Genomic DNA, 26467 nt, shown 5'->3' on the forward strand with positions numbered 1-26467 from the left:
TAAATGGTGCCTGATAGTATTTATTAATGTAATGAGCCACTGTTAAACCATCATTTAATAAGTGTTGAAGATAATGATATGTCTGTTAGCTGTAATTAGCAACAAGACACTGGACTGAACAAATACACTGAAGAATAAGTTTTAAAGAATTGGTAGAATGGCAATCAAGTAGATGCACAGAACACCTTGAAATTTTATCTTTAAAGAATACTTGCAAAACATGGTAGGAAGAAATAAAAACAAGTATTACACATGGTAATAAAAGCTTTGGTAAAAGGTATTAAAATATATTAAGGGTTCAGAGGGCAATCCAACGTGCTGATCCAAGTCAACTAAAGGGTATTTCATTTAATTACTACGAACCACAAATCACTCTGGCTGCCATAATTTTAATTTGTTCGTTTCAATCATGTCATAAATAGATGTACTTGCCTTTGATCGCGTTTTCACTTTGGACTTGGTCTTCTGCTTTCTTTTAAGTTTTTTCTTACCCAAAGCTTTTTTATTTCTGCAACAGAAAATTATTGATTTTAACATTCTGATAGGCGACACAATCCAATACTCCCCTGCCCCATCATTCACATCACACTTTTACAGGATAAGACTACATTGAAATTCTGCTTTGATGCTGACATGTTTGTGTTAACACCAGTGATAACATCCATGCTATATTCAGTATTAGCACAGCTAGAAAAATACAGGTAATGTCTAATCATTTCACATCACCATTTTGTGATATCTATACTTACATGCAGGAGAACAATCAAAGTGAATACACCTGTCATGAAGTCATTATTGATTTGCGTGGCATAAAACTTTTTTTTTCTTAATCATCTGCACATTTCCCTTGTTCCAAATCACAGCAGTTCTCATTAGTTTTAGATAAGCAAGAACGCTTTGCACAACTGTGGTACAAAGTCAATAGCATTATTTTTGAAAGGTGCAGAGACTGCAATTTGGCAACACACTGATGTGTAACGCGCGTTGTGGTGTCCACTCAGATGGATGCAGTATTCTACTACATGATCAGGTGAATTAAGTGGAAAAGGTGTTTGCAATTTTATTGTTCCATGTGGTATTCATAAACATAGAAAGGAATAAGAAATACGTGCCCTTACTGTGCCAACCAGGTCACTGGTGGACACCACGCGACAACCGTTACACAGTTTAGTAGTTTTAATGACCAATTTATGTCCAAAATTTGTTTTTATTGATTTAAAAAAACAGAAAATATCGTATGCGGTCGTTGCATTTTTGACACCACAATGTTTTTGATATATTAAATTGGAAAATAAGAAAAAATAATTAACTCGCCCAAAAATTGCGACCACCATAGGATACCTCGTAGGGTTTTTGAAAAGCATTAGAGGTTTGGAGCCGCCGTGATTTAAATTAAGGAGGTACCGACCCCAATAACAGTCGTTGTGACAATGGACACAGAGCACAACGACCGTTACGGGATCTTTACTGCACTGTATTATCTTTGTTACTGTATTTTTCTCCTGGTATTGATGAAGATATTTGAGTCTGAAGAAGGGTCTTGACCCAAAACGTCGCCTATTTCCTTCGCTCCATAGATGCTGCCTCACCCGCTTAGTTTCTCCAGCATTTTTGTCTACCTAAGATATTTCCCTAGATCATTATCAAAACATAAATGCATGAGGGGTCATATGAAGTTTATTTCTGAATTAAATATTCATGACTAAATGTGGCTGAGTTTTAAAGTCACATTTTTGGTGTCCAAATTGGTGGTAAAACAATGAGGATTTGTCAGTCATGAAAAACGTTTTTGACTTTCGGTATTGAAGTTATCTAATTTATATCTGTTATTTATAAGGTTCAGACGGTTCAGCTCCAATTCAATAATTAAGTTTGCTGATGACACTGTGGTGGTGGACCGGATCTCAGACAACGATGAGAAGGCCTACCGGGAGGAGGTGGCTAATCTAGCACTCTGGTGCCAGGATAACAGCCTCCTCTTGAACATCAAAAAAACGAAGGAGCTGATCATGGACTTTAGGAGGGCACATCATCCGAGGACGCACACTCCATTGAGGATAAATGGGGATCCTGTGGATAGGGTGAACTGTTTTAAATATCTGGGAGTCCACATCTCTGAGGATATGACATGGGCATCACACGCCTCAGCATTCGTGAGTAAGGCAAGGCAGCGCCTTTGCCACCTCAGGCAATTGAGGAAATTCAGAGTGTCTCCGAGGATCCTACAGTGCTTCTACGCAGCGGTGGTGGAAAGCATCTTGTCCGGGAACATTACCATCTGGTTTGGGAATTGCTCTGCCAAGGACAAGAAGGCTCTGCAGAGAGTAGTGCGTTCGGCCGAACGCACTATGGGAACTTCACTCACCCCCCTGCAGGAACTATACAACAGGAGGTGCAACTCCAGAGCAAACAAAATCATGGGAGACCCCTTCCACCCCTGCAACGGACTGTTCCAGCTGCTACGGTCAGGCAAACGCCTCCGTTGCCATGCGGTGAGAACGGAGAGGTTGAGAAGGAGTTTCTTCCCAGATGCAATTCGGACTGTAAACGCCTATCTCACCAGGGACTAACTCTACAGAACGTTTTTCCTTCCATTATTTATTATGTAAAATAATATGTGTGTTATGATTGTGTTTATAATTTGTTTGGTTGTTTTGTTGTTTGTCTTTTGCACAAAAGTCCGTGAGCATTGGCACTTTCATTTTACTGCACATCTCGTATGTGTATGTGACAAATAAACTTGACTTGACTTGACGATGGGTAGATTTTTGTTAAGAAAAGTGTATTGGTGTAAAAAACTGAATACTAATCTTGTTCCTCAAAATCTCTCCAATATTGTAAATAGACACATATAGAATGAGGAGGCACAACAGACTGCAGATGCTGAAATCTGAAGATAGTCACAGTTTCGTGTCAAGTTCCATCATCTGGCCCCATCACAAAACGTTGGCTCCATTTCCCTCTTTAGTTGCTCTGAGATTGCTTTTTGATTTTGAAAAATGAGGCCCTATTGAAACAGCGGATCCTGGCTATGCTGTAAAAAATGGATGCTATGAATATATTTCACCTGGTAGGAAAGTCTAAAATCCAGGGGCAATGCCCTGGGGAGAAGGTGTATATTGCTTAAGACTGAAACAGAGTTTCCTCTCTAAGTTAAGATCTTTCAACTAAATGATAATAACGAACTGTTGGGAGAAAAACAGCAGCAAGTCCAATTGAAATCAGATAAGCCACGATCATAAAATGGTCGTGCAGGATAGGCTTACTCCCACCTATATTGCATTAAACTGGAAACAATTTTAGGTTATGAACATAAAACAGCCATTATTAATTTGCAAATTCATATTTAGTGTTAAGTGCACTTAGAAAAAAAAACTATGGACAAAGACTACAAAAACTATCAGAAAAGATGAGGATGTGAAAACACATAATTCACGCAAGGTAGTTATCTTAGTTCGGCTTAAACCAATATCCTGGTTTGAATACAAGGAATGAAAACATAATTGCTCATATAGAATTAGTGAATTAGATTAAAGATTTGTTAACTTGTCAAAGTCATAGAATGTCATTTGTAAAATGGAACATCTTAGCAGACAGATGGATTATTAAGAAGGATGATGATGAATTTAAAAGGAGCAATGAGGCAAGCAGTGCACTCGGGGTGAGAACTACTGGTAAATTAATGTGAGAACCAAAGAGGGAAAATGGGTTGTCAGCAACGGAGTAAGAAAACCATGAAGAGAATAAGAAGTTGCGAATTGGACAAGATGAGCTTCATGCAAAACATGGCAGAAGACTCTGGCGCAAAGCTGGAGCAGGAGAGACATTAACAATATTTTTTTTCCATATGGTCTCAATGTTTAATAATTACAGTCACAAGATCTTTAAGAGTGTGGGAGAAAAAGTGACAGGTTTAAGATAGTTTCTGGGAAAGATACAAAGATGGAGCCATCTTTGTATTCCAAGATGTTCTGGTAGTAAATAGCTATCAGTATCCACCATATCTTTTCAAGTCCAATCAAACAATGAGGCCGAGATAAGGGGCACTGGGAGAAAACCTAAAGCATACAAAAGCATTGCTAGTAATACGGATTAGGCCATTAAAAATGTAGTTAAGTATGTCACTGAATAATTCAAAACCTTTAGAAATGCTGTGGAATACAATGCATCGAAAAATGGACAGCTGGGATTTTGAATGTGCAGCTGTACCTGATTTTTTTCCAGGCAAACAAAAATAATTGAAATGTGATTGAAGGGTGAAGATGAGTGATCAATGGTGATCATAAGATTACAACTAGTATGGCCATGTAAATTCAAGGTCAACACATGACTATCTAACCAGTTTGTAGAGTTTGTATAGAGAAAAATAGGAGAGTTAGGAATTTACATGCAAAGAACGAAATCAATAGAAATATGGCAAAATTATTAGATGAAAAAACAACTCTGGGCAATGGCTGATTGTGAAAAGCAGCAAGGACATGTTAAAAATAATCTACATTACTAAAAGTCTGATCTTGACCACTTCCTGTTGTTCTGTATATTGGTTTTAGAAAAAACACTGCCACTTACGGCTGTGATTTCTGGCCATCTTAGTCAAGAGTCCCCCTCCGCTGCACAGGACAAGAGGATTTTTCCCATCAATGAAATATAAGAGTTATTAGTGTTTAAAAAATGTTGAGATTCTCTCTCCTGCAGGCCACGTCCCTTCCAGAGGGACTATAAAACCCGGAATTGTGGAGGTGCCTCAGTTCTCTGTAAGATGGGGGAGCGAGAGGTCGCAATTCTCAGTCTGAGCTGTGAATAACACTGAACACATGCCTACTAAACCGAGTGATTTTACTGACCTGTCAGTGCACTTAATGTGGTTTTGAAAGTGCAAAAGCAAACTGTGTTGCCTTAGGTTTTGAAAGTGCTAAAGCAAGCTGCCTTGCCTTTGGTTTTGAAAGTGCTAAAGCAAGCTGCCTTGCCTTTGGTTTTGAAAGTGCTAAAGCAAGCTGCCTTGCCTTTGGTTTTGAAAGTGCTAAAGCGATCTGCCTTGCCTTTGGTTTTGAAAGTGCTAAAGTGAGCTGCCTTGCCTAATTAGAGTTGACTTGCCTAATTAGAGCTGCCTTGCCTTCTATATAATTAAAAGTCTAATCTTGACCACTTACTGTTTGCGCGTTATATTGATTTTAGTAAAAGCGCTACCACGTACTGTGGTGATTTTTGTCCATCTTACTCAGAGTCCCCCTCCGCTCATCAGGTGCTGAGGATTTTTTTCCATCGATGAAAAATAAAAGAGTTATTAGTGTTTAAAAAATGGTGAGATTCTCTCTGCTGTCAATCACGCCATGAAGGCCATGCCGCTTCTGGAGGCAGGGGGGGGAGGGACTATAAAACCTGGAAGTGTGGGCGTGGCTCAGTCTCTGCATGATGAGGGGGGGAGAGGTCATGACTCGCTGTCTTTAGTGGCCTTGCACCCTGCTTGAAATGCTATGAAACTGCACTTGAATTTGGTGCCCTTGCACCTTGCTTGAAATGGAATTTCAAGGATTAGCCGCGAGTCAACTGCGAGCCCACCAGCCGTGAGTGAGCGAGCTGCCAGCACAACAGGCTTGAGTGACGGAGCCGCCAGCCCAAGAATCCATTCGTCCCACAATGTCCATACTAGCTCTTTGGAAACCAGTCCCTTCAGCAAACAACACCCATACTAGTGCTCCGGAAAGCCCCCCCCCCCCCCCCCCCCCCACTGACCACCAATATTGGAATTGGTGGAGAGGTGGAATATTGCGTTGGGGGACCAGCCCTCCCGTGTGAAGCTGGGACCCAACGGGTCCCACTTAGTCTAGTTATTTCATAAATCTTGAACAGACAGTAAAAGAACCTTAAAATGTGAAATTAAGAGGATTGGAATGAGGCAAGTTGGTCAATGTGCCACAAGGGTAGGAGAATGTACTGAGAGATGATTTGACAAAATAAATTAATCTGTTAATTTTAAGCAAGTTATAGAAAAGGACAAGGCTGAAGCTCTGTGTAAAGAGTTGAACTGGGAGAATTAAAACAGAATTAGGCACAAGCTGGGGCAGAGTAGATTGGGGGCAGACATTATTGGGCAAGTCCACATTGACATGTGCAAGTAATTTCAAGACCAGCTGGTCAAAATTTATGACTGACATGTTCCTGTGAAGACGACAAGCAAGTATGGCAAAGTTTAGGAACTCTGGATGCTCGCAAGCTGATTTTTTTTTGGACAATCATGTCATAAGAACATCTAAATCATCTATATTTTGTGTCATTGTCTACCCATAGTCAATATTTTTATACTAAAAATCAGTTTTAGTCCCATGTATTGTGCAAAAAAATAATAATTTAAATTATATTGAGTGGATGTTTCTAGATTAATTTATGGGAATTAAACATTCCTTCCATCTGGCATATAAATTCATGACAGTTAGATTTAAAAATCATGTTATATTGTGAATTCTTGGGTGAATGGGATTAGTTGTTATTTGGATACTTAGGCTATTTAAAAAATATATAATTTTCTTAAGAAATGGACATTCTTAATAGGAAAGTAGTGGGCAGAAAGGCATGTCATGCGTGGTTTGAAGAACAAAAACCTGTAGTTTACAATGCCAAAATTGAAAAGTTGAGGAAAAACAAGGTGTACAGAGTTGTTTATTGGTTACAATCTGAGGAGTATGATGATGCTACTGATTATGATATGCCAATGTACCAGCTAGCAACTGATCTTCTCCATAAAGACGGTCTATTGCTAGAAATTGTAATGTATTTACGTATCTGTTACGGATTTACAGCATATAATACAATAATATTAAAGTTCTGATCTTGAGAATATCACATTTTTGAATTTAAGGCAGTCTGGGTGTTTATTACTATTTCCGTCACAGTTTTGTAATTAACTACAATTAGGTAATTAACTAATTATATGCTTTAATTTCAGGTCATCCAAGTAAAATGTTTTATATTTGTTTCAGAATGCTTCAATTTATAATAACTGAAATTTTCATTCAGTTCTCTTGATTTTTAAGAAAGTTATGGGCTTTTGACTCGCCTCAATCACAGCTTTTGTGTTAAGTCAATGGAAAAGCAATAGGGAACAAGATGTTAATTTCCAAGTATGAAAATGGCCATAACCTTTTTAATACTGAAGATATGAAAGTGAATTAGGTGTCAAATTAAACTTCTCTTTATGCTTTATCTGATGGGATAAATTGCAGCCAATTTTTAAAATCTCAAAATGTTGTAACATTGCTACATTATGGTGTACAAGTTCTCAGAATTTGATGGAATATATCACAGATTATTGAGATTGCAAGAGCCTTGCCAGAGATCCTAGCATCCTCTTTACCCACAAGCAATCTCCCAGAGAGAGGAGTAGAAAATACCCAATGTTCCTTTGCTTATTAAGGGCCGCAGAGAAAGTCTGATGAGCCGTACATCAATGATAGGTAATTATTGAAGATTCCTATACATCTGGAAAAGCATAGACTTATTAGGGATAGTCAGCAAGGGAGAGGTGCCATTTTATAAACTTGATTTGTTTTTTTGAGGGAGGGACAAAGATGAATGATCTGGGTAAGGCAGAGGATGTTCTGCAGATACATTTTAATAAATTAGCGAACAAGGTCCCACATGGCAGGCTGATCAGAATATAAAGGCACCGGATCCACGGACTCTTGGTAAATTTGATCAAGAATTGACTTTGCCATAGAAGAGAGGATAGTGGTTGGGGGGGGAGATCATTCTGATTAGAGGTTTTGTGATCAATGGTATTCCACAGAGATCAGTGTTGGGAACTCTTTTTTACTTTTAGAGGTACAACATTGAAAGAGGTTCAGCCTACCAAATCCATACCGACCACAATAACTCAATGTTTTCCCACTTGTACATCCATTACCTACCTACTAGGTGCAATTTAGAGCCCAATTAACCTGCACATCTTTGGGATTTAAAAGGACGGCACTCAAGAGCAAACCCATGGGGTCAAAGGGATTACATGCAAATTCCACAGAGCAACACCTCTGTATTAAATTCCATCAATCACTCCTCACCCCACCTTCCCAACCGATCAAGATCACGCTGTAATTTTTATCGTCCATCTTCACTATGTACAATACCACCCACTTTTGTGTCATCTGCAAACTTGCTAACCATGCCATGTACCTGCTGATCCAAAGGTTAGACAAACTCGAATTGATTTCTCTAGATTGTCAGAGGCCAAGGGGTAATCCGATAGATGCGTATAAAATGATGAGGTGCACATATAAGATAGATGGTGAGAATATTTTGCTCAGTGTAGAAATGTCAAATATTAGAGGACGTAGATTTAAGGTGAGAGGGCAAAACATAAAAACCTCTGCAATGCAAGTTGTTATGTTGCAAGGCACGTATCCATGGAGTGATACATGCTTGGAATGTGCTGCCAGAGGTGGAAGGTGTCAAAACGATAGCATCACCCGAGACAGTTAGACAAGAGTGAATAGACAAAGCGTGAAGGGATATTGACCATGTTTAGGGAGATGGGTTTAGCATAAATTGGCATCTTGGTCAGTAGATACAAAATTCCTGTGCTGTACTGTTCAACGTTAATTAGAAGCACACTGCCACTTCAGAGGGCTTCATTTCTGGCAAAAATATCATCTCGTGTCAAGCTCATTTTAGGTGATTGCAATCCATACAAGAATGATTTGTCATGAATGTTTCACTATATAACAGCAAACACCACAACCACCTGCAGGATCTATCTACATTACTTAGAATAAAGCAGTACATTTGGCCCAAGAATGGTGATGATTGTAACGTAATGCATGGTCAGTCATTTTCCTTGCCCAACTCTGCTTCTTGGAAATTTGTCAAAAATTCGAGGTAAGTCCGAATGGCGGTTCTCAGCAAAGTGGTCAGCTAATACAGGTGCACAACCTTTTATCCGAAGATCCAAATAACGAAAACCTCCGAATAGCGGACATTTTTTCAGTCCTTGAAGAAATGTACTTGAAAACGTTCACCGAGGGTGGCCCGCAGAGGTGACAGCGGAACCTCCGGTCGGTCCTCAAAGAAAGGGGAACTAAATCCCCATTCATAAAAGAGAAGGTGAGGGTATATTGCGCGGGAGGGTTAATAATTGTCAATATGCTGCTGCCTGCCCGCTGAGTTAAAAAGTTCCCACGGTAGACTCACGATACACAGTGTATCGTGAGTCTTGTGTGGGAACTTTTTAACTCAGCGGGCAGGCAGCAGCAAATTGTCGCTCCCTTCAGTTTCACCCCACCTACACCCCTCTGCTTCCCGGCCATATGTGTGACCCCTTCCCTCCCCTCTCCAGCTCCCCGCGCATTGCACCGGCGCGGGGGCTTTGCACTGTCTTCACGTTGTAGCCAGTGCCAGTCACCGGAGACGTCAGGACCAACGGGACACCGACCCCCAGGCCCACTGCAAGCACGGAGAACCCAGAGACCCACAGCCAGCAGCAGCCCAGCCCCGTTCCAATTCCAGAGGAACACGCTCTCCGCTGTCCCCGTAGGGACAGAAGCTGATGGCTCGGGCTGTGACGTCTCCGGCCACCCCCCTGTACAGGAGCTGAGACTGGGAACTGTGGGGTTGTTTGCAGTTGCAGAGGGAGGGGGCAAGGGCGGTACAGTTCCCAGTCTCAGCTCCATTCCAGGGGGGTGACCGGAGACGTCAGGACCAACGGGACACCGACTGCAAGCACGGAGATCCCAGAGACTCACAGCCAGCAACAACTCTAGCCCAGCCCCGCTCCAACTCCAGAGGAACCCAGGTTGCGGATGAGGGGGCGCAGCTCGGGCTGTGGGCGAACTGCCACTTGTCGCTGTAGCGGCGCATCGGGGAGCGGGTTCCTGTTGGTCCTGACGTCTCCGGCCATCCCCCTGGACAGGAGCTGAGAGACGTCAGGACCACCAGAAGCCGCTCCCCGATGCGCCGCTACAGCGACAAGTGGCAGTTCGCCCACAGCCCGAGCTGCGCCCCCTCATCGGGACACCGACCCCCAGGCCCACTGCAAGCACGGAGATCCCAGAGACTCACAGCCAGCAACAACTCTAGCCCAGCCCCGCTCCAACTCCAGAGGAACCCAGGTTGCGGATGAGGGGGCGCAGCTCGGGCTGTGGGCGAACTGCCACTTGTCGCCGTAGTGGCCCATCGGGGAGCGGATTCCTCTGGAGTTGGAGGGACAGGGAGACACAGCGGCTTTTGAGAATGGTGGGCAATCACTTCCAAAGTTCTGCCCACACAGTCAGTACACCTCTCCTACACTTGTCTCCCGCACTAAGATCATCTCGCAGAGAATGATCCCAGCCTAACCCTCCCTATTCTCTCCTATTCTGCAAGAAAAAACTACATTGAAGACTCAAACTCGCGATCGAGTAACTGCCGGGATCGAGGCGCAAACTCGCGACCTTGCGGATATGAGCCGAACACTCTACCACCGAGCCAGCCGTTAAAATCTACGCTAAAAATCTTCCATTCCGAAAGCCGAAAAATTCTGAATTACGAAAAGTGTCTGGTCCCAAGGCTTTCGGATAAAAGTTTGTGCACCTGTACTTGCAAATAGTTCTCGATTTAAACGAGCTACTTAACCAATTTTAAATTCTTGTATAGGTGAGACGAGGGTATTCACATTAATGAGCCTTGAAACCTTCTGTTCTTTCACACTCAATGTCTTAACTGTGCTACTTCCCATTAACGGGCACTACTCAGCAATCTAACCCTGCCTGCTTCAAAAAATCCATCATTATACCGGTACCAAAAAATGCCTCCCCAGCCTGTCTGAATAAGGTGGCCCTTATCTCGGTAGTCATGAAATGCTTTGAGAAACTGGTGAAGAAATACATCTGCGCCTTCCTCCCTCGCAACATGGACCCGTTGCAATTCGCATACCGTCCGAACAGATCCACGGACGATGAGGTCTCCAAGGTTTTGCACACCGCTCTCTCTCATCTTGACAGCCAGAAGGGGGGTTACGTGAGGATGCTGTTCATAGACTTCAGTTCAGCCTTCAACACAATAGTCCCCACCAGACTGGCCGGGAAGCTAATGGAATTGGGGCTCAACACCTCCCTGTGTGCCTGGGTCCTGGACTTTCTCACCGCCAGGCCCCAGGTGGTCAAGATGGGAGGGAATACATCGAAGTCCCTCACCCTGAGCACGGGATCGCCCCAGGGTTGCATCCTCAGCCCCCTATTGTACTCCCTGTACACACATGACTGTGTGGCTAGGTTCAGCTCCAACTCAATGATTAAGTTTGCTGATGACACTGTGGTGGTGGGCCTGATCTCAGACAACGATGAGAAGGCCTACCGGAAGGAGGTGGCTGATCTAGCACTCTGGTGCCAGGATAACAACCTCCTCTTGAACATCAAAAAAACGAAGGAGCTGATCGTGGACTTTAGGAGGGCACATCATCCGAGGACGTACACACCATTGAGGATAAATGGGGATCCTGTGGATAGGGTGAGCTGTTTTAAATATCTGGGAGTCCACATCTCTGAGGATATGACAAGGACATCACACGCTGCAGCACTCGTGAGTAAGGCAAGGCAGCGCCTTTACCACCTCAAGCAACTGAGGAAATTCAGAGTGTCTCCGAGGATCCCCCAGTGCTTCTACGCAGCGGCTGTGGAAAGCATCTTGTCTGGAAATATTACCATCTGGTTTGGGAATTGCTCTGCCCAGGACAAGAAGGCTCTGCAGAGAGTAGTGCGTTCAGCCGAACGCACTATGGGAACTTCACTCGCCCCCCTGCTGGAACTATACATCAGGAGGTGCAACTCCAGAGCCAATAAAATCATGGGAGACCCCTTCCACCCATGCAACGGACTGTTCCAGCTGCTACGGTCAGGCAAACGCCTCCGTTGCCATGCTGTGAGAACGGAGAGGTTGAGAAGGAGTTTCTTCCCAGAGGCCATTCGGACTGTAAATCTCACCAGGGACTAACTTTACTGAACATTTTTCCTTTGAATATTTAATATGTAAAATAATATGTGTGTGTTTATGATTGTGTTTATAGTTTGTTTGTTTGTCTTTTTGCACAAAGTCCGCGAGCATTGCCACTTTCCATTTCACTGCACATCTCGTATGTGTATGTGACGAATAAACTTGACTTGACTTGACTACACGGCAATCTCATCACCATCTTTTTATAGAACATAGACATAGAAAATTGGTGCAGGAGGAAGCCTTTCGGCCCTTCAAGCTAGCACCACCATTCATTGCGACTGTCTCCAATTAATAACCCGTGCCTGCCTTCTCCCCATAACCCTTGATTCCACTAGCCCCAAGAGCTCTATCTAACTCTCTCTTAAATCCATCCAGTGATTTGGCCTCCACTGCCCTCTGTGGCAGGGAATTCCACAAATTCACAACTCTCTGGGTGAAAACGTTTTTTCTCACCTCAGTCTTAAATGGCCTCCCCTTGTTCAGCCTAGTAAATCATTAACGGAAAATCACTGAAAGACCCCGTCGCAAAAGGTATTATTAGTTTTTATGGCCCTATAGCCTCTAAACCTTTTCAGTTTAGTTAGTTCCAGTTTAGACAGCCGCTTTAAGTCATGCACAAATGGTACGATTCACTCTTTCAGTCTTATGGTAGTAGTCCAGAGAATTGTTCAATTGTATAATAGTTATAGTAGTTTAAAAACCACTCTCTAAACTCGCAACCTCTCGCAGCCCCAGGGTTTTATAAAGCAAACAATTAAAGGTATGTACCTTATTTTTACATTAAATGGGGCTTCTTAAGAACCCTGTAATATAAAGTTTTCTATAGCGAGTAGTTCATTTTGGGCTCTTTATATCCCGCAGTATTTTTCTGGGCATTTGAGGGCACAAATCCACTGCAATGCGAATGTTCTAAACCAGCGCGTTCACAGGAACCCACTAGAAAGCCGATTTAAATTTACTTTAATTTACAGTAATTGAACACTAAATTCCTTCCATTTGGCCTATAAATTGATGTAAATGAGATTTAAAAATCATGTTTTATTGTGAATTATTTGTGAATATTATTTGGACACTTGGGCTATTTAAAAATGTTAATCATTTATTAAGAAATGGATAGATGTTTAGATCTAGTAATTGAAGTTTGAAATTAGCTACAATTGGGTAACTAACTAATTATATGCTTTAATTTCAGGTCATCCAAGTAAGATTATTTTATATTTGTTTCAGAATGCTTCAATCCATGATAGCTGAAAATTTCATTCAGTTCTCTTAATTTTTAAGAAGGTTATGGGCTTTTGACTGTCCACAATCACAGCTTTTTTGTTATGTCCATAGAAAATTAATAGGGAACAAGATGCTAATTTCCGAGTATGAAAATGGGCATAACTTTTTTATTACTTGAGATATGAAAGTGAATTAGGTGTCAAATTAAACATTGTTATGCTTTATCTGATGGGATAAATTGCAGACTTGATTTTTTAAATCTCAAAATTTTGTAACATTGCTACAAGTATGATTGAATGGCAGAGTGGACTCAGTGGGCCGAATGGCTTAATTCTGCTGCTATGATTTATCAACTTATGAACATACAGGCAAACTGAAACCAAGTGAAAAAGTAACATTTATAACATGTATATTAAAAAAGATTGTTTACACGGAGGAAAGTATGGGAATGCTTAAAATGTCAAGCAAAACTCAGAAGCAGACAACATTATACTTAATTGGTGCCTATTCCAAATGATTTAAATAACGTACATAATTCAGATTGACTGAAAGGAAATGACACTGGCGGCACATTAAAGAAATATCACTTTTGTCTCCCAAGCAGGGAACCACCAAGAATGTGGTTGTTTTGATCAAAAGGCCCACAGAAATGTATCCCTTTAATAAACAATGACACTTTTTTTTAATGTGACTTATTTTTTTGGTATCATGTGAAATGAGGAATCTAGGTCTACCACAAATAAAAATAAAACAGCTTTCTGCAGCTTTCAAAATAAACATGAGCAAAAGCCTCCGCCTGAGTGACCTGCCTGTCCCTCTTCTGGGTATATGGCTGTGCCGGTGTGTCCCTGACAGAGCACATAGTGTCCACATGTTTTCTGGATGCCTTCCAGAACTAGTGGGCACTGTAGGGACTGGAATGAATGAATGCATGCTGGGCAAGGATGATCATATTATAATTTGTATTTTGCAAATATTTGGCTGGAAATGATCCACATATTGGGAATATGCAAATAAATCTCTGAAAACTTTAATCTAATTCAATTCTTCGGGAAAAAAAAGATAAACTCAGTTGCACACCAATGAGGAGCTTCAGTGCCCAGATATCAAAATATTAGGATTTATATTACATAACAATATCATACTAAAAATCAGAATCACACCAGCAGAAATGCTAGTAGATAATGCAAAGCAAAAACAGGTCTTGCACATGACCAAAATCTGTTCAGTTTTAACATTGGACTGCCATGTAGGTTGCAGCCATCACAAATGAAAAAGAGTACATAAGAATTTTGCTACATATTCCCAATGCAAATCATTCATATGCAAAGGCGTTAGTCCCCAAAGCGGAGAGGCTATTGTGCTTTCCAAAGATGAACAATGAGATAATTCAGTGATCTTAAAGCATTTACGATGCTGTTCAATAGTTGAGTAGGATGTTATATTAATGAAAACATTTGGCTCTCCTTTCCCAATTAAAGTCTCTGTTTTTACCCACTTCTGCACATAGAATTGAACAGAAGATCAGTTAGAAAATAAAGAAATATTGCAACCTGACAATCTGAAAATAATATGAGAAATAAGATGCACATACTTACTGCATACAAAAAGCGTGTGAATTCAAACAAAATTCCCACTGACGACCCTAAATCAGCCATTGAGTAGGCAAGTCGACTGCGCATGCCCAGGTCATAGCTCACAATGCAAAAAACACTCTTGGCTGCCGAACCGCGGCATGGACACAGACCTGCGCCTCATCCTCAGCCAGAATCGATCCTGGATCTCCGGCGCCGCAATCGCTGCCAAACCGCCACTGGGCCACCCCCGTCCCCTCCCCTCGCCGTCCCGGGGGCGGCCAGACGTCAGGAGTCAGACAGGAACGGTGCCCCCAGGCCCACAGCCAGCGCAGAGAAGCGCTAAATCTAGCTCAACTCTGCCTGTCTCACCGGGCTAACCTACAGCCCTGCCGGGACTTACAAGGATGGCTCAGGCTTACAGCCAGCGCGGAGAAGCAGCGCTAACTCCACTGCTCCGGGCTGGTGTCCCGTCAGACCAGGCAGGACTACAGGTTAATCCGGCAAGACAGGCAGAGTTCAGCTGGATTTAGCGCTGGTTCACCGCGCTGTCTGTGGGCCTGGGGGCGCCACTCCCCTCTGATTCCCGACGTCACTGGCCGCCCCCAGAATGGTCCAGTGGCGGTTCAGCAGCAATTGCGGAACCGGAGACACAGGTTCGGTCCTGGCTGCAGATGAGGCGCAGGTCTGTGTCCATGCCGCGACACGGCTGCTGAGAGTTTTTATGGCTTGTGACTTTCGACAAATCCCATGATTCCTTGCGTTTTTCAGAATACCGATCTCGCTTATACTGAGCACTGCAAATACCTGGGCTGCCATCAAACAGTCAAATGTACAGTTAACAATATCAGTCATATAAAATTATAGAACTTTCACCCAATGCAAGCAGTGTATTTTCACCAGAAATGTGATAAAATTCACAAATTTTCTGCTTCAATGCAGTCACTTGCATAGTTCTGTCCACAGACTTAACCGAAAGTGAATTTCACAATAATATCCAGTTTTGGAAATATTATCATAATATGCTTACGGTAAGAGGAGAACATTTAATAGGAACCTGAGGAGCAACAGTTTTACTCAGAGTGTGATGGGTATATGGAATGAGCTGCCAAAAATACCCCTGTCCCACTTAGGAAACCAGAACGGAAACCTCTGGAGACTTTGCGCCCCATCGAAGGTTTCCATGCGGTTCCCGGAGGTTTTTGGTCAGTCTCCCTACCTGCTTCCACTACCTGCAACCTCCGGCAACCACTTGCAACCTCCGGGAACCGCATGGAAACCTTGGGTGGGGCGCAAAGTCTCCAGAGGTTCTTCCAAGAAGGCCGGCCTGGGCCATGGCCTAAAAAAGACTCATGTTTGAAATGCCGTGCCTTCGAGCTTTCACCAGTTCTGCTGATGGGTGCGTAGGGATGCTGTCTTTGGCTGTAGTGGGTTTTTGTTGGTGTTCCTTTTATTAACCCCAAGGTTTTGGCTTCCTCATCGAGCTCTTTTACCTGCTTCGATAGGTTGCCTCCGAACAAGAGTATGGGTGGTTTCGTGGTCCCAGGTTTGCACAGTCCCGCGAATTTTGGGTTCAGTGTGGGTTGAATGGCACTTTTCCTGATGTTATTTATTTCATGCTGGGTGTTGCAGAATAGTGCCAGTGCATCTTGTTGATCCTGGGACATTTCCCTGTCGTCCACTGTACGGGCAAATGCTGTTATCCCTGCGGTCAGTACTTTCAGTACTTTTTGCAATTTTACATCCATGCTCCTGACTCCTGTTCCAATGTGTTTCCATATACAGTTGTTAACTATTGGAACGTTCAGAGATATGCAATTGCCCTGTGCCAGGTGTCTTCCTGTGGTGTCCAGTACAGGCTGCTCTTGTAACTGGTTTAAGGACATGTAGTCTATACTGGCAGCAAGCTTTGGCTCCAGATTTTGTCCAGTCTGTTCCGGCTGTATAAAATTGGCCACCATGTCCAGTAAGTTCTCTTTTTCCTGCACCCCATGCACACTTGTCTTTTCTTCTGCGGCCCCCTCTTCCAGGTCAGCCCAGCACTGACCCGCAGTGCTCCGCTCTGATGAGGTAGAAGCACTGTGCAGCCCTTGAAAAGGTACTGCTGTGGGTTTACCATGGGGCCCACAGTGACCCGACTCCATATCCTGGAGTCTGTCACGTTGGAGCAAATGCTCCATACACCGTTCCATTCGGGTCCAGCGCTCTCGGTCGCTGGCCGCCCGCAGTGGTTCAAAGTCGGACTCCTCCGAGTCCACGACCTTGTTAGTTTTGTGTCTAGCCTTGCCACGTGAATTTGGCCAGTGCGGAGGCGACATCGGGCGCAGCTGATCCCACCACGGGTGATCCAAGTGCCATTAGCTGCTGTTGCTGGCTTCCCGCTACTCCGCGGTCCTCCCTCACCAGCTTTGTCGCAGCCCTTGTCTTCTTTGTTTTCTCCATTTTCCTACCTGTAGTTAGAAATGGGAACAAAAAAGACCGCAGAGTAAACACTTACCTGCAATTAGCGGCTTTTAAACTGCCGCCGCGGAGGAACGTCCTTCCACCGCGTCTGACGTTTCGCAATGCGTGTAGCGATATGACACGCATGCGTCCTGGCGGGGTTCTTCACGTAGTCACTCACGTGACTCCGAAGTAAAATCCAAGTTCCTCCAACCTCTCCTTGTAGCTAATATGTCATAATCCAGGTAACATTCTGGTAAACATCTTCTGCACCTACTCCAAAGCCCCCACATTCTTCCAAAACTACATGCAATATTCCAAATACTGCCTAACCAAAACCTTAGTGTTGCATCATGACTTGCTGACTCTTATACTTAATGTCCTGACCAATGAAGACCATCAAGTAGGTATGTTACAAAACCTACCTGAATCGTGGCTGAGAATCTGCCCCAGCCCGTGTGCGCGATTTTGGCGCTGTTTAGAGGGGGCGGGTTTAAAACGCGATTTTTACTAGGCTGTTGCAATCGAAAATGTTCAGCCTAGTAAATCATTAACGGAAAATCGCTGAAAGACCCCGTCGCAAAAGGTATTATTAGTTTTTATGGCCTTGTATAATAGTTATAGTAGTTTAAAAACCACTCTCTAAACCCGCGACCTCTCGCAGCCCCAGGGTTTTATAAAGCAAACAATTAAAGGTATGTACCTTATTTTTACATTAAAAGGGGCTTCTTGAGAACCCTGTATATAAAGTTTTCTATAGCGAGTAGTTCATTTTGGGCTCTTTATATCCCGCAGTATTTTTCTGGGCATTTGAGGGCACAAATCCGCTGCAATGTGAACGTTCTAAACCAGCGCGTTCACAGGAACCCACTAGAAAGCCGATTTAAATTGACTTTAATTTACAGCAATTGAACACTAAATTCCTTCCATTTGGCCTATAAATGAATGTAAATGAGATTTTAAAATCATGTTTTATTGTGAATTATTTATGAATATTATTTGGACACTTGGGCTATTTTAAAACGTCAATAATTTATTAAGAAATGGATAGATGTTTAGATCTAGTAATTGAAGTTTGAAATTTGCTACACTTGGGTAACTAACTAATTATATGCTTTAATTTCAGGTCATCCAAGTTAGATTATTTTATGTTTGTTTCAGAATGGTTCAATCTACAATAACTGAAAATTTCATTCAGTTCTCTTAATTTTTAAGAAGGTTATGATGGCCTTTTGACTGTCCATGATCACAACTTTTTTGTTATGTCCATAGAAAACCAATAGGGAACAAGATGCTAATTTCCGAGTATGAAAATGGCCATAACATTTTTAAATACTTGAGATATGAAAGTGAATTAGGTGTCAAATTAAACTTATTTTTATGCTTTATCTGATGGGATAAATTACACTTGATTTTTTAAATCTCAAAATTTTGTAACATTGCTACATGAAGCCATACTCCTACTTTACCACTATTTACTTGTGCTGCCATTTTCGGGGGGTTATGACTCTGGACTCCAAGATCCGTCTGCACATCAATGTTGTTAAGGATCTTGCCATCAACTGCATCCCTTCCCCTTACATTTGACCTCCCAAAGTGCAACACCACACACTTGCTCAGATTAAACTCCATCTGTCATTTTTCTTCCTAATTCTGTAGCTGATCTATATACCGCTGTACACTTTAACAGCATTCCTCATTGTTCGCAGCTCCAGCAACCTTGATGTCATTTGCAGTCATTTTCTCCCATTCACTCTGGGACTAAGAATGTTTCAATTTCGTCTGTTTATATTTTTATAGCCAAAAAATGAAAAGCTAGCAGCTATCCTACTACACACTAAAGTCTCATTGTAATTTTGGCTGGATTTTGTTATAATATGCTGCTAGGATAAAAGAAAAATAATCATGAATCTAGCACAAATATAAATACTGAATTATCAGAAATTCGTTCCTTAACCTTTCAAAAATGTACCACAGAATTTGCCTAATGGTAAAAGTCAAACTAAAATACAAAAAGTGCTTTAAACAACCAACCATAATATCCAAAGGAATACAATGCTGGAGAAACTTAGCGAGTCAAAACAGTTACCTGTAGAGAGAAACAAACTGATGATTCAGATCATGACCCTAAATCAGGAAAGAGTGGAGAGAGAAGATAGCTATTATAATAAGGAGAGGGTGAGGTAGGATATACGAGGCAATAGGTGGACCAGGGAGGGGTGAAGAATGATGGGCAGCTAGAGTTAGGTGTGGAGGAGTGGAGTTAGAAGACAGGCAGGTGGATGATAGGTGGAATTAGATGGACCCACACCCTGCTTCCTGTAAGGACTCCATCCCCCTACTCCCAATTCCTCCGTCTATGCCGCATCTGCTCCCAAGATGAGGTGTTCCACACCAGGGCATCGGAAATATCCTCATTCTTCAGGGAACGGGGTTCCCCCCCACTCATAACCCCCCTACAATAGATAGAGGCTACATCTTTCCAGCCGCAAAAACGGGTCTCTTCACCCGCACCCCCCCTCCCTGGGGCACTTTCCCTTGCAATCGCAAGAGATGCTACACTGCTCTCGACTCCATTCAAGGACTCAAGCCATCCCCCCCCACTCATAACAATACGCTGCTCTAGGCAGTCCCCTAGACCCAGAGTAGGCTCCTCACCTTCCACCCCGCATTAACCACTAGCCCCTCACATACAAATAGTCCTCCGTCATTTTCGCCAACTCCAACGTGACCCCACTGGAAATTCGCCACATCTTCTCATCTTCTCCCCCCCCGTCTGCTTTAGCGCAAAAACATTGTTCCCTCCGTAACTCCCCCTGGTCAATTCTCCCCTTCCCACCCCCTCACCCTCTGGCTCCCCTCTTCCTCTCTCCATTCTTCCCCCCCCCAACCACACCTAATGAGATCAGACTGAAGAAGGGTTTTCTTTGCTCGAAACGTTGCCTATTTCCTTGCAAGCTAAAAGAGATGCAGTGCTGCACCGCTGAAAGAGATGATCCAGCCTTTTTGTGTAATTTTGTCCAAAAAAATAGATATGTTATTGCCTGAACTCTACAATCTCTGCACGAGCAGTGAAATAAATGATAAACCAAAAACAAACATGTTGATCTGCAGTGTTACTGCCAATCATTAACCATTCAACTCAAATATTTTGAGCCATGATGCATTTGTGTTATCCAGTAATTGGACCCAGATATAACACTCGATATCCAACACCTTTGTTGTAAAAAAAAAAATCCCAAAAAAAACATTAAGAATTGGAGGAACAGTCTGAAGAAGTCCTGACCACCGAAACATTTGATCATTTATCCATTTCCTCCAAAGCAATTTTATTGAGTAGCTGACCATCAACATGAAAGAAGTTGCTGAAGAGGTACCTCCAGCAGCACTATCATATTTCGCTGAAACCCTTCTTCAAATTTCAGCCTATCTGCAGTTTCTTGCCTGACCCTAACTCTTTAAGCAATGTTTCTAGGCAGTGTTGTCATTAACTGTAATCAAATGGTCTGCAGCAATAAATTGGACCCAGATATAACATTATCCAACACCTTTGTAAAAAAAAAATCCCAAAAAAAAACATTAAGAATTAACCTAAATTCACATCATTTGTCCATTTCCTCCAAAGAAGCCTGACCTCTGAAAGAAGTTCTGAAAGAAGAGTTCCTCCAGCACTTCATATTTAGCTCAAAATTTCAGCATCTGCAGTTTCTTGTGACCCTAATGTTTAATGTTTCTAGGCTTGTTTCTGTAATTGGTCTGCAGCAATAAAGCAGCATTATAGTAAAGACTAACCTAAATTCAGATACTTTCATTTCCTCAAATTTAATGCGTACAATGAATGTTTATCACTATTACTGATTTGCAATTAACTAAGACATAGGATTATTTGCTAAAATTTCCAGATGGTGTGTACAGAATTTTATTTTGTTGACCTAAAAGTTTGAAAAATTCAAATAAGTAGTCTGTTTTGGCAACTAGTCCATCAAATAACGGATATTGCAAGAACAAGAATGTCTTGCATTTGCTATTTGTATATAGGGAGGTTTCACGGCAGTCGGGTCACGACCCATGACCAGTACTGTTGCTACGTTACTCCAAATGGAGTACACGCGATGAACTGCAGGTAGGCACTTACCATGGTTTTAGCATAGCGGGCCCGTTAAAACCGGCTGAAATCGTCAATTTTTGCGCTGTAAATAATTATGGAAATCGGGAAAAGCGCGAGAGACATTTAGCCTACTTCAGAATTCTAAAAGTGAGGAGAAATGACGGTAGAAGAAGCGAGAGCTGAAGGGACAACATCAGCCGGAGTGCTTGGCGAACATTGGCCGTTTGCTCACTGTATTTCATCAACTAAGGCATTATTTGTGTTTTTTCTTGATTCCTTTGGCATCTAAAAAAGTTTCAGAAGTGATAAATCTGGCTGTAATTTTTTTTAAATCGCCCATGGTTCTCAAGTGGGTTTTTACATACAAAATGAAAACCCATCTGATGAAAAATTTACAGCCAGATTTATCACTTCTGAGACTTTTTAGATACCAAAGGAATCAAGAAAAAAAATCACAAATAATGCCTTACTGTTGATGAAATGCAGTGAGCAAACGCGATAATCCCCAATATTTTCAATTCCGATATCTGCACAGCCAATGTATACCAATTACTTTAGCTGCTGTTGTCCCTTCAGCTCTCGCTTCTCTTTACCTTCATTTCGCTTCACTTTTGGAATTCTGAAGTTAGGTACATGTCTCTCACACTTACCCCGACTTCCACAATTTTTATCAGCACAAAAATCCAACATTTTGGCGGTTTTTAAACAGGTAGGAAAGTACGCGTTTCTTGCATTAATAACATATACCGGAAGTTACGGATGTCCTCCAGATGGATTGAGCGGCTCCGCGCGTCAAGCCCTATGACCCAGTGACCTTACGTGCAACCCCCCTATAAAGCCCTCTGGTTATATAGTATCACAAAATAAATGAATTCCTCTCAGCAGCATTACAATTGACACTCATCTGTATATTACATGTACTTAACAAAGCAGGTGTCATTGTATAATCTATATTTGAAACTTATTTTGGTCATTTAAGGGGCTGTCCCACTGCGGCGACCTAATTGGCGAGTTTAGAAGAGTTTGCCCTCGACTCATACTCGCAGCATGGTCGACACAAGGTCCTAGGAGGTCTTTGTAACTCTCCTTCATGCTCAAGAGTAGTCCCCGCGTACTCGAGGCCTCAGCTAGGTCGCCATTTTTGGTGAACATGGTGAAAAATGCCCGCGAGTAAAAAAAGTCGCCATGGTTTAGTCGAAGTAGGTCGACGTGTTATTTGTAGGTAATCGAGGGTAGTCAAAGGTAGTCATAGATAGTCTTCAACATGGTCGAAAGGAGGTTGTCTTCACTCTTCACTATTCGGTGTCCAATTTTCCCGAAGCTAGTCTTCAACATAGTCGAAGGAGGTCTTCAACATGACACTTTTTCAAACTCTCCTAAACTCTTTAAAACTCGCCAATTAGGTTGCTGCAGTGGGACAGCCCCTTGAGGCCTCTGGATTCTATATAAAGACCACAACAACATACATAAACACAGCAGGTTTTGCACTGGCGTTGATTTGTTATTTTTATTATGCCATCATAACAAATTATCGCTTGTTACAGTAGCTCAAGACTGATTCAGTTTAAAAATAAAATCCAAGTATTTTGTGATACAGAACAATACGTGGATTCAATTATGAAGCTAACAAGAATACTTTAAGTTCAACTATAATCATAACTTGCAATTAAGTTTGCATTGGTTTCACATGAAAATAAAAATCCCCACTCAAGATATAACTTTCTATATTCTATTGGTCAACTAACTCCATTATTCAAAGATTTTTTTTGGTTTGCTTCTTTTCTAGTATGTGGAACATTACGGTACTGAACAGTGATGTGATAACACCACAGCACTGTGTAGGAAGTCGGCAGCTCAAACTCTTAAAAAACGCATCCTGAATAATGTCCAATGCACATTCCTGCAATACTGTATAACACTTTTTTTACGTTCTTATCTATCACTTCATGATGTATTTCTCATTTGCACCATCTCAATATTTGATAAAAATGTTCTATGCTCAAGATGGTGTTAACAGAACTGAGGATTCTCACAAAAAGTGTCACACCTGCAAGGAGGAATGGTCATTTTGCATATCTCGATAAATCTACACTTCGGTTCCGTCAAAATACAATTCGCATGACGTATAATTCCACAATATTATTTGTTACACGTTTTCACCCATTTTTTTATTGCTCAGTAATACAACACTAACAGCGGTTTGGCCATTCCTTGTCCAACTGCGTTTACTGCTGATTTGCCATCGAATCACAAGAGATAAGTAACGCTCCACCCTATAACGTTCAAATGGATTAGGTAATTCACGCACGATACGTACTACCTCATGTTGCAAACAGAAATTATATTTCACAGCTACACCATTTTATAAATACAAGCGGCATTGTACAAATGATATTTTTCAAGATCCTTTCATTTTCATGCAGCATAGGTTTCGTTTTCAGCGTTGCACGTGATTAAGGGAGCAGCATTTCACAACATTACTTCATCTTTTTATGGCACGGTATGCATTGAAGTGGATCCATAGGGTCAGAGAATGGGGATGGCCTCAAAGTTATTAACATTTAGCGGGTGTTTTCTATATTTTAATGACGGAACATCGTTGTCTATAATACTTGCGCGTCTAGTCATCATTTATACCAAAGCGAGTACGGAAAGCGAAGGATTGAATGGCAAATGCTCTCAACCACTTTTCATGCTTTTTTAGGTCCGCTTATTGTCTTTTGCTAAACAACCAAACAGTAACTCCATCCTCAGTAAGTGTGCAGCCCGAAATCTAAAGCACGACAACGAACAAAAAACAATCCTTTTCGCTCAAACACGTATCATCTATCTCTCTCCCCCGACCCCCAATTAATGGGCGTACAACAATAGGGGGGGATTTGGCATCTGCAAAAACAAGTGAACAAACACTTTAAACTGTCATATTCACGGCCTTGGGCACTTAGACGCAGAATGGCCCAATCTAACCCATCTCCCTCAAACGGCCACTCATCTCGCATAAACAGATCATTGTCTCCAACCCAATGCAAGAATTCCCTACGTTTTACTCGTCAACCTACATCGAAGTACGCTGTATACAAGACCCGGCAAGTTGCGTACTAATTTAAAACAGAAACAGTTAACCCCCGACTACATGGTCTAAACCCCTTCGAGGTTATAAATCTTGACAACCGCATCCGATGTAGCTGTAACAATTGACGACGATTGATTTGGACGTTACTCGCTAAACATCTAAACCTATGTGACTCGCAGTGCATCTAATGCAAGTCCCAATTGCAATCACAAAGTATAAATATTCAATCGCTTTAATATTTGAGTCTACAGCCTGTTTTATTGTAATCCCATTGGAAACACTGTATTTGAAAGATCCATGTGTGCTTGCACGCCTTACATTTATTTTTATTTTTTAATCAAGCTGATGGACAACTGATATAAAAATGGAAAATGCTGGAAACACACTGCAGCTCAGCCAGCGTCTACGAAGAGTAACAGACTTAATGTTGTAGCACTTCCTGCTTTTATATTTTTTTTATTCATTGTGTGCTTGCACCCTTTGTGTCATGTTTGTGTCATGTGCACAGCTGGGCTGACATTCCTCCCTGGCCGTTTTTACCTGCTATGCTGGAGATCCAGGGCGGCGGCGAAGAGCTGTTGGTACTTGTTCCCGAGTAGCTTCCCTGACAGCAGCTGACGCCCGGCCCCGTCCTCCATCCCTCCTCCACCTCCTCTGCCGCCGCCGCCGCCGCCGCCTCCTCCTCCAGCAGCAGCAGCAGCAGTTGCAACAGCCCGAGCATCGGCCGCCGACCCAGGCGGCGGCAGGAGCAGCGAGTCCGTGTGGAGAGAAGCGGCGGCGGCGGCGGCGGCAGAGTGCTCGGGCTCCGCGTGCGAGGTGCAAGGAAAGAAACCGCCGCCGCCACCGGCACCGGCCCCGGCCCCGGGTGCAGGAGGAGATGGAGCCGAACACATCATCCTCCGGGGGAAGGAGGGGTGGGGGGGAGGGGGAGGAGGCGGCGAGCAACTTCACAACCCAGCCGAGAACACTGAAGGGGAGGGGAGGGGACGGGGGGACCAACAGTGACAGGAGGCCGGCGACTGCCGCTCCACACCCGGATGGGCGTCTCTCTCGATCTCAGTTCGCCGACCGCTCTCTCCGCATCCTCTTCGTTTTCCTCGGGGTCGGACCAAGAACGCCGAGTGGGCCAGAAGGTGGCCGTTCAGCTGCCCGTTTCACCGCGGTGTCTCCCACTGCTCAGACTCTGACCCGGCCACGCTGCCATCTTGAAATTGCCGTCCTGACGGTGGCGACGCCGCATGCCGGGATAGGTTAACAGGGCTGGGAGGACTGGCGCGGTCCTCCCAGCCCACTGGGTGGCACCAGGGGCTGCTGCATTGAAAGAAAGGCACGTCGTCCAGCGTGCTGCACTGCCCCTGTTATATGTGGCTACAACTAAATTCATATGTTGTACTTCTCCGTAAGTCCAGAATGCGTTAAATCCTTTGAAATACCTTTTATGGCGTAATAAGGGAAATGTAACATTGATCTTCAACCTCCCACATTTGTGTAGCATCGACAAACAGAAAATAGGTGCAGGAGTAGGCCATTCGGCCCTTCGAGCCTGCACCGCCATTCAATATGATCATGGCTGATCATCCAACTCAGTATCCTGTACCTGCCTTCTCTCCATACCCCCTGATCCATTTAGCCACAAGGGCCATATTTAACTCCCTCTTAAATATAGCCAATGAACTGGCCTCAACTGGTACACAAAATTGCTGGAGAAACTCAGCGGGTGCTGCAGCATCTATGGAGCGAAGGAAATAGGCGACGTTTCGGGCCGAAACCCTTCTTCAGACTGATGGGGGGGGGGGGGGGGGGGGGGAAGGAAGGAAAGGGGGAGGAGGAGGAGCCCGAGGGCGGGCGGATAGGAGGGTGGGAGGAGACAGCTCGAGGGTTAAGGAAGGTGAGGAGACAGCAAGGGCTAGCAAAATTGGGAGAATTCAATGTTAATGCCATCCGGACGCAAGGTCCCCAGGCGGAGGAGGTGCTGTTCCTCCAATGTCCGCTGTTGCTCACTCTGGCAATGGAGGAGACCCAGGACAGAGAGGTCGGATTGGGAATGGGAGGGATAGTTGAAGTGCTGAGCCACCAGGAGGTCAGGTT

General features: G+C 43.1%; 1 protein-coding gene across 21 annotated transcripts in view; it reads right to left on the bottom strand.

The window, feature by feature from the left end:
• The window catches only part of mycbp2 (MYC binding protein 2), a 217821-nt gene extending 192224 nt beyond the window's left edge, over positions 1-25597 (bottom strand). For 17 of the 21 annotated variants that reach the window (XM_055636757.1, XM_055636765.1, XM_055636751.1 and 14 more), the window contains exons 1-2: positions 24920-25597; positions 433-508 (exon numbers count right to left, since the gene is read on the bottom strand). In XM_055636757.1, the coding sequence (XP_055492732.1) occupies positions 433-508; positions 24920-25275 (432 nt within the window). In that variant the 5' untranslated portion in view covers positions 25276-25597. Of the gene's footprint in view, positions 1-428; positions 509-24919 lie in introns of all 21 variants that reach the window. The other 4 variants (XM_055636764.1, XM_055636763.1, XM_055636743.1 and 1 more) reach the window with 2 other exon arrangements.
• Positions 25598-26467: the final 870 nt, after the last annotated feature.

Source organism: Leucoraja erinacea, chromosome 6 (genome assembly GCF_028641065.1).
Source record: "Leucoraja erinacea ecotype New England chromosome 6, Leri_hhj_1, whole genome shotgun sequence".
Lineage (NCBI taxonomy): Eukaryota > Metazoa > Chordata > Chondrichthyes > Rajiformes > Rajidae > Leucoraja > Leucoraja erinaceus.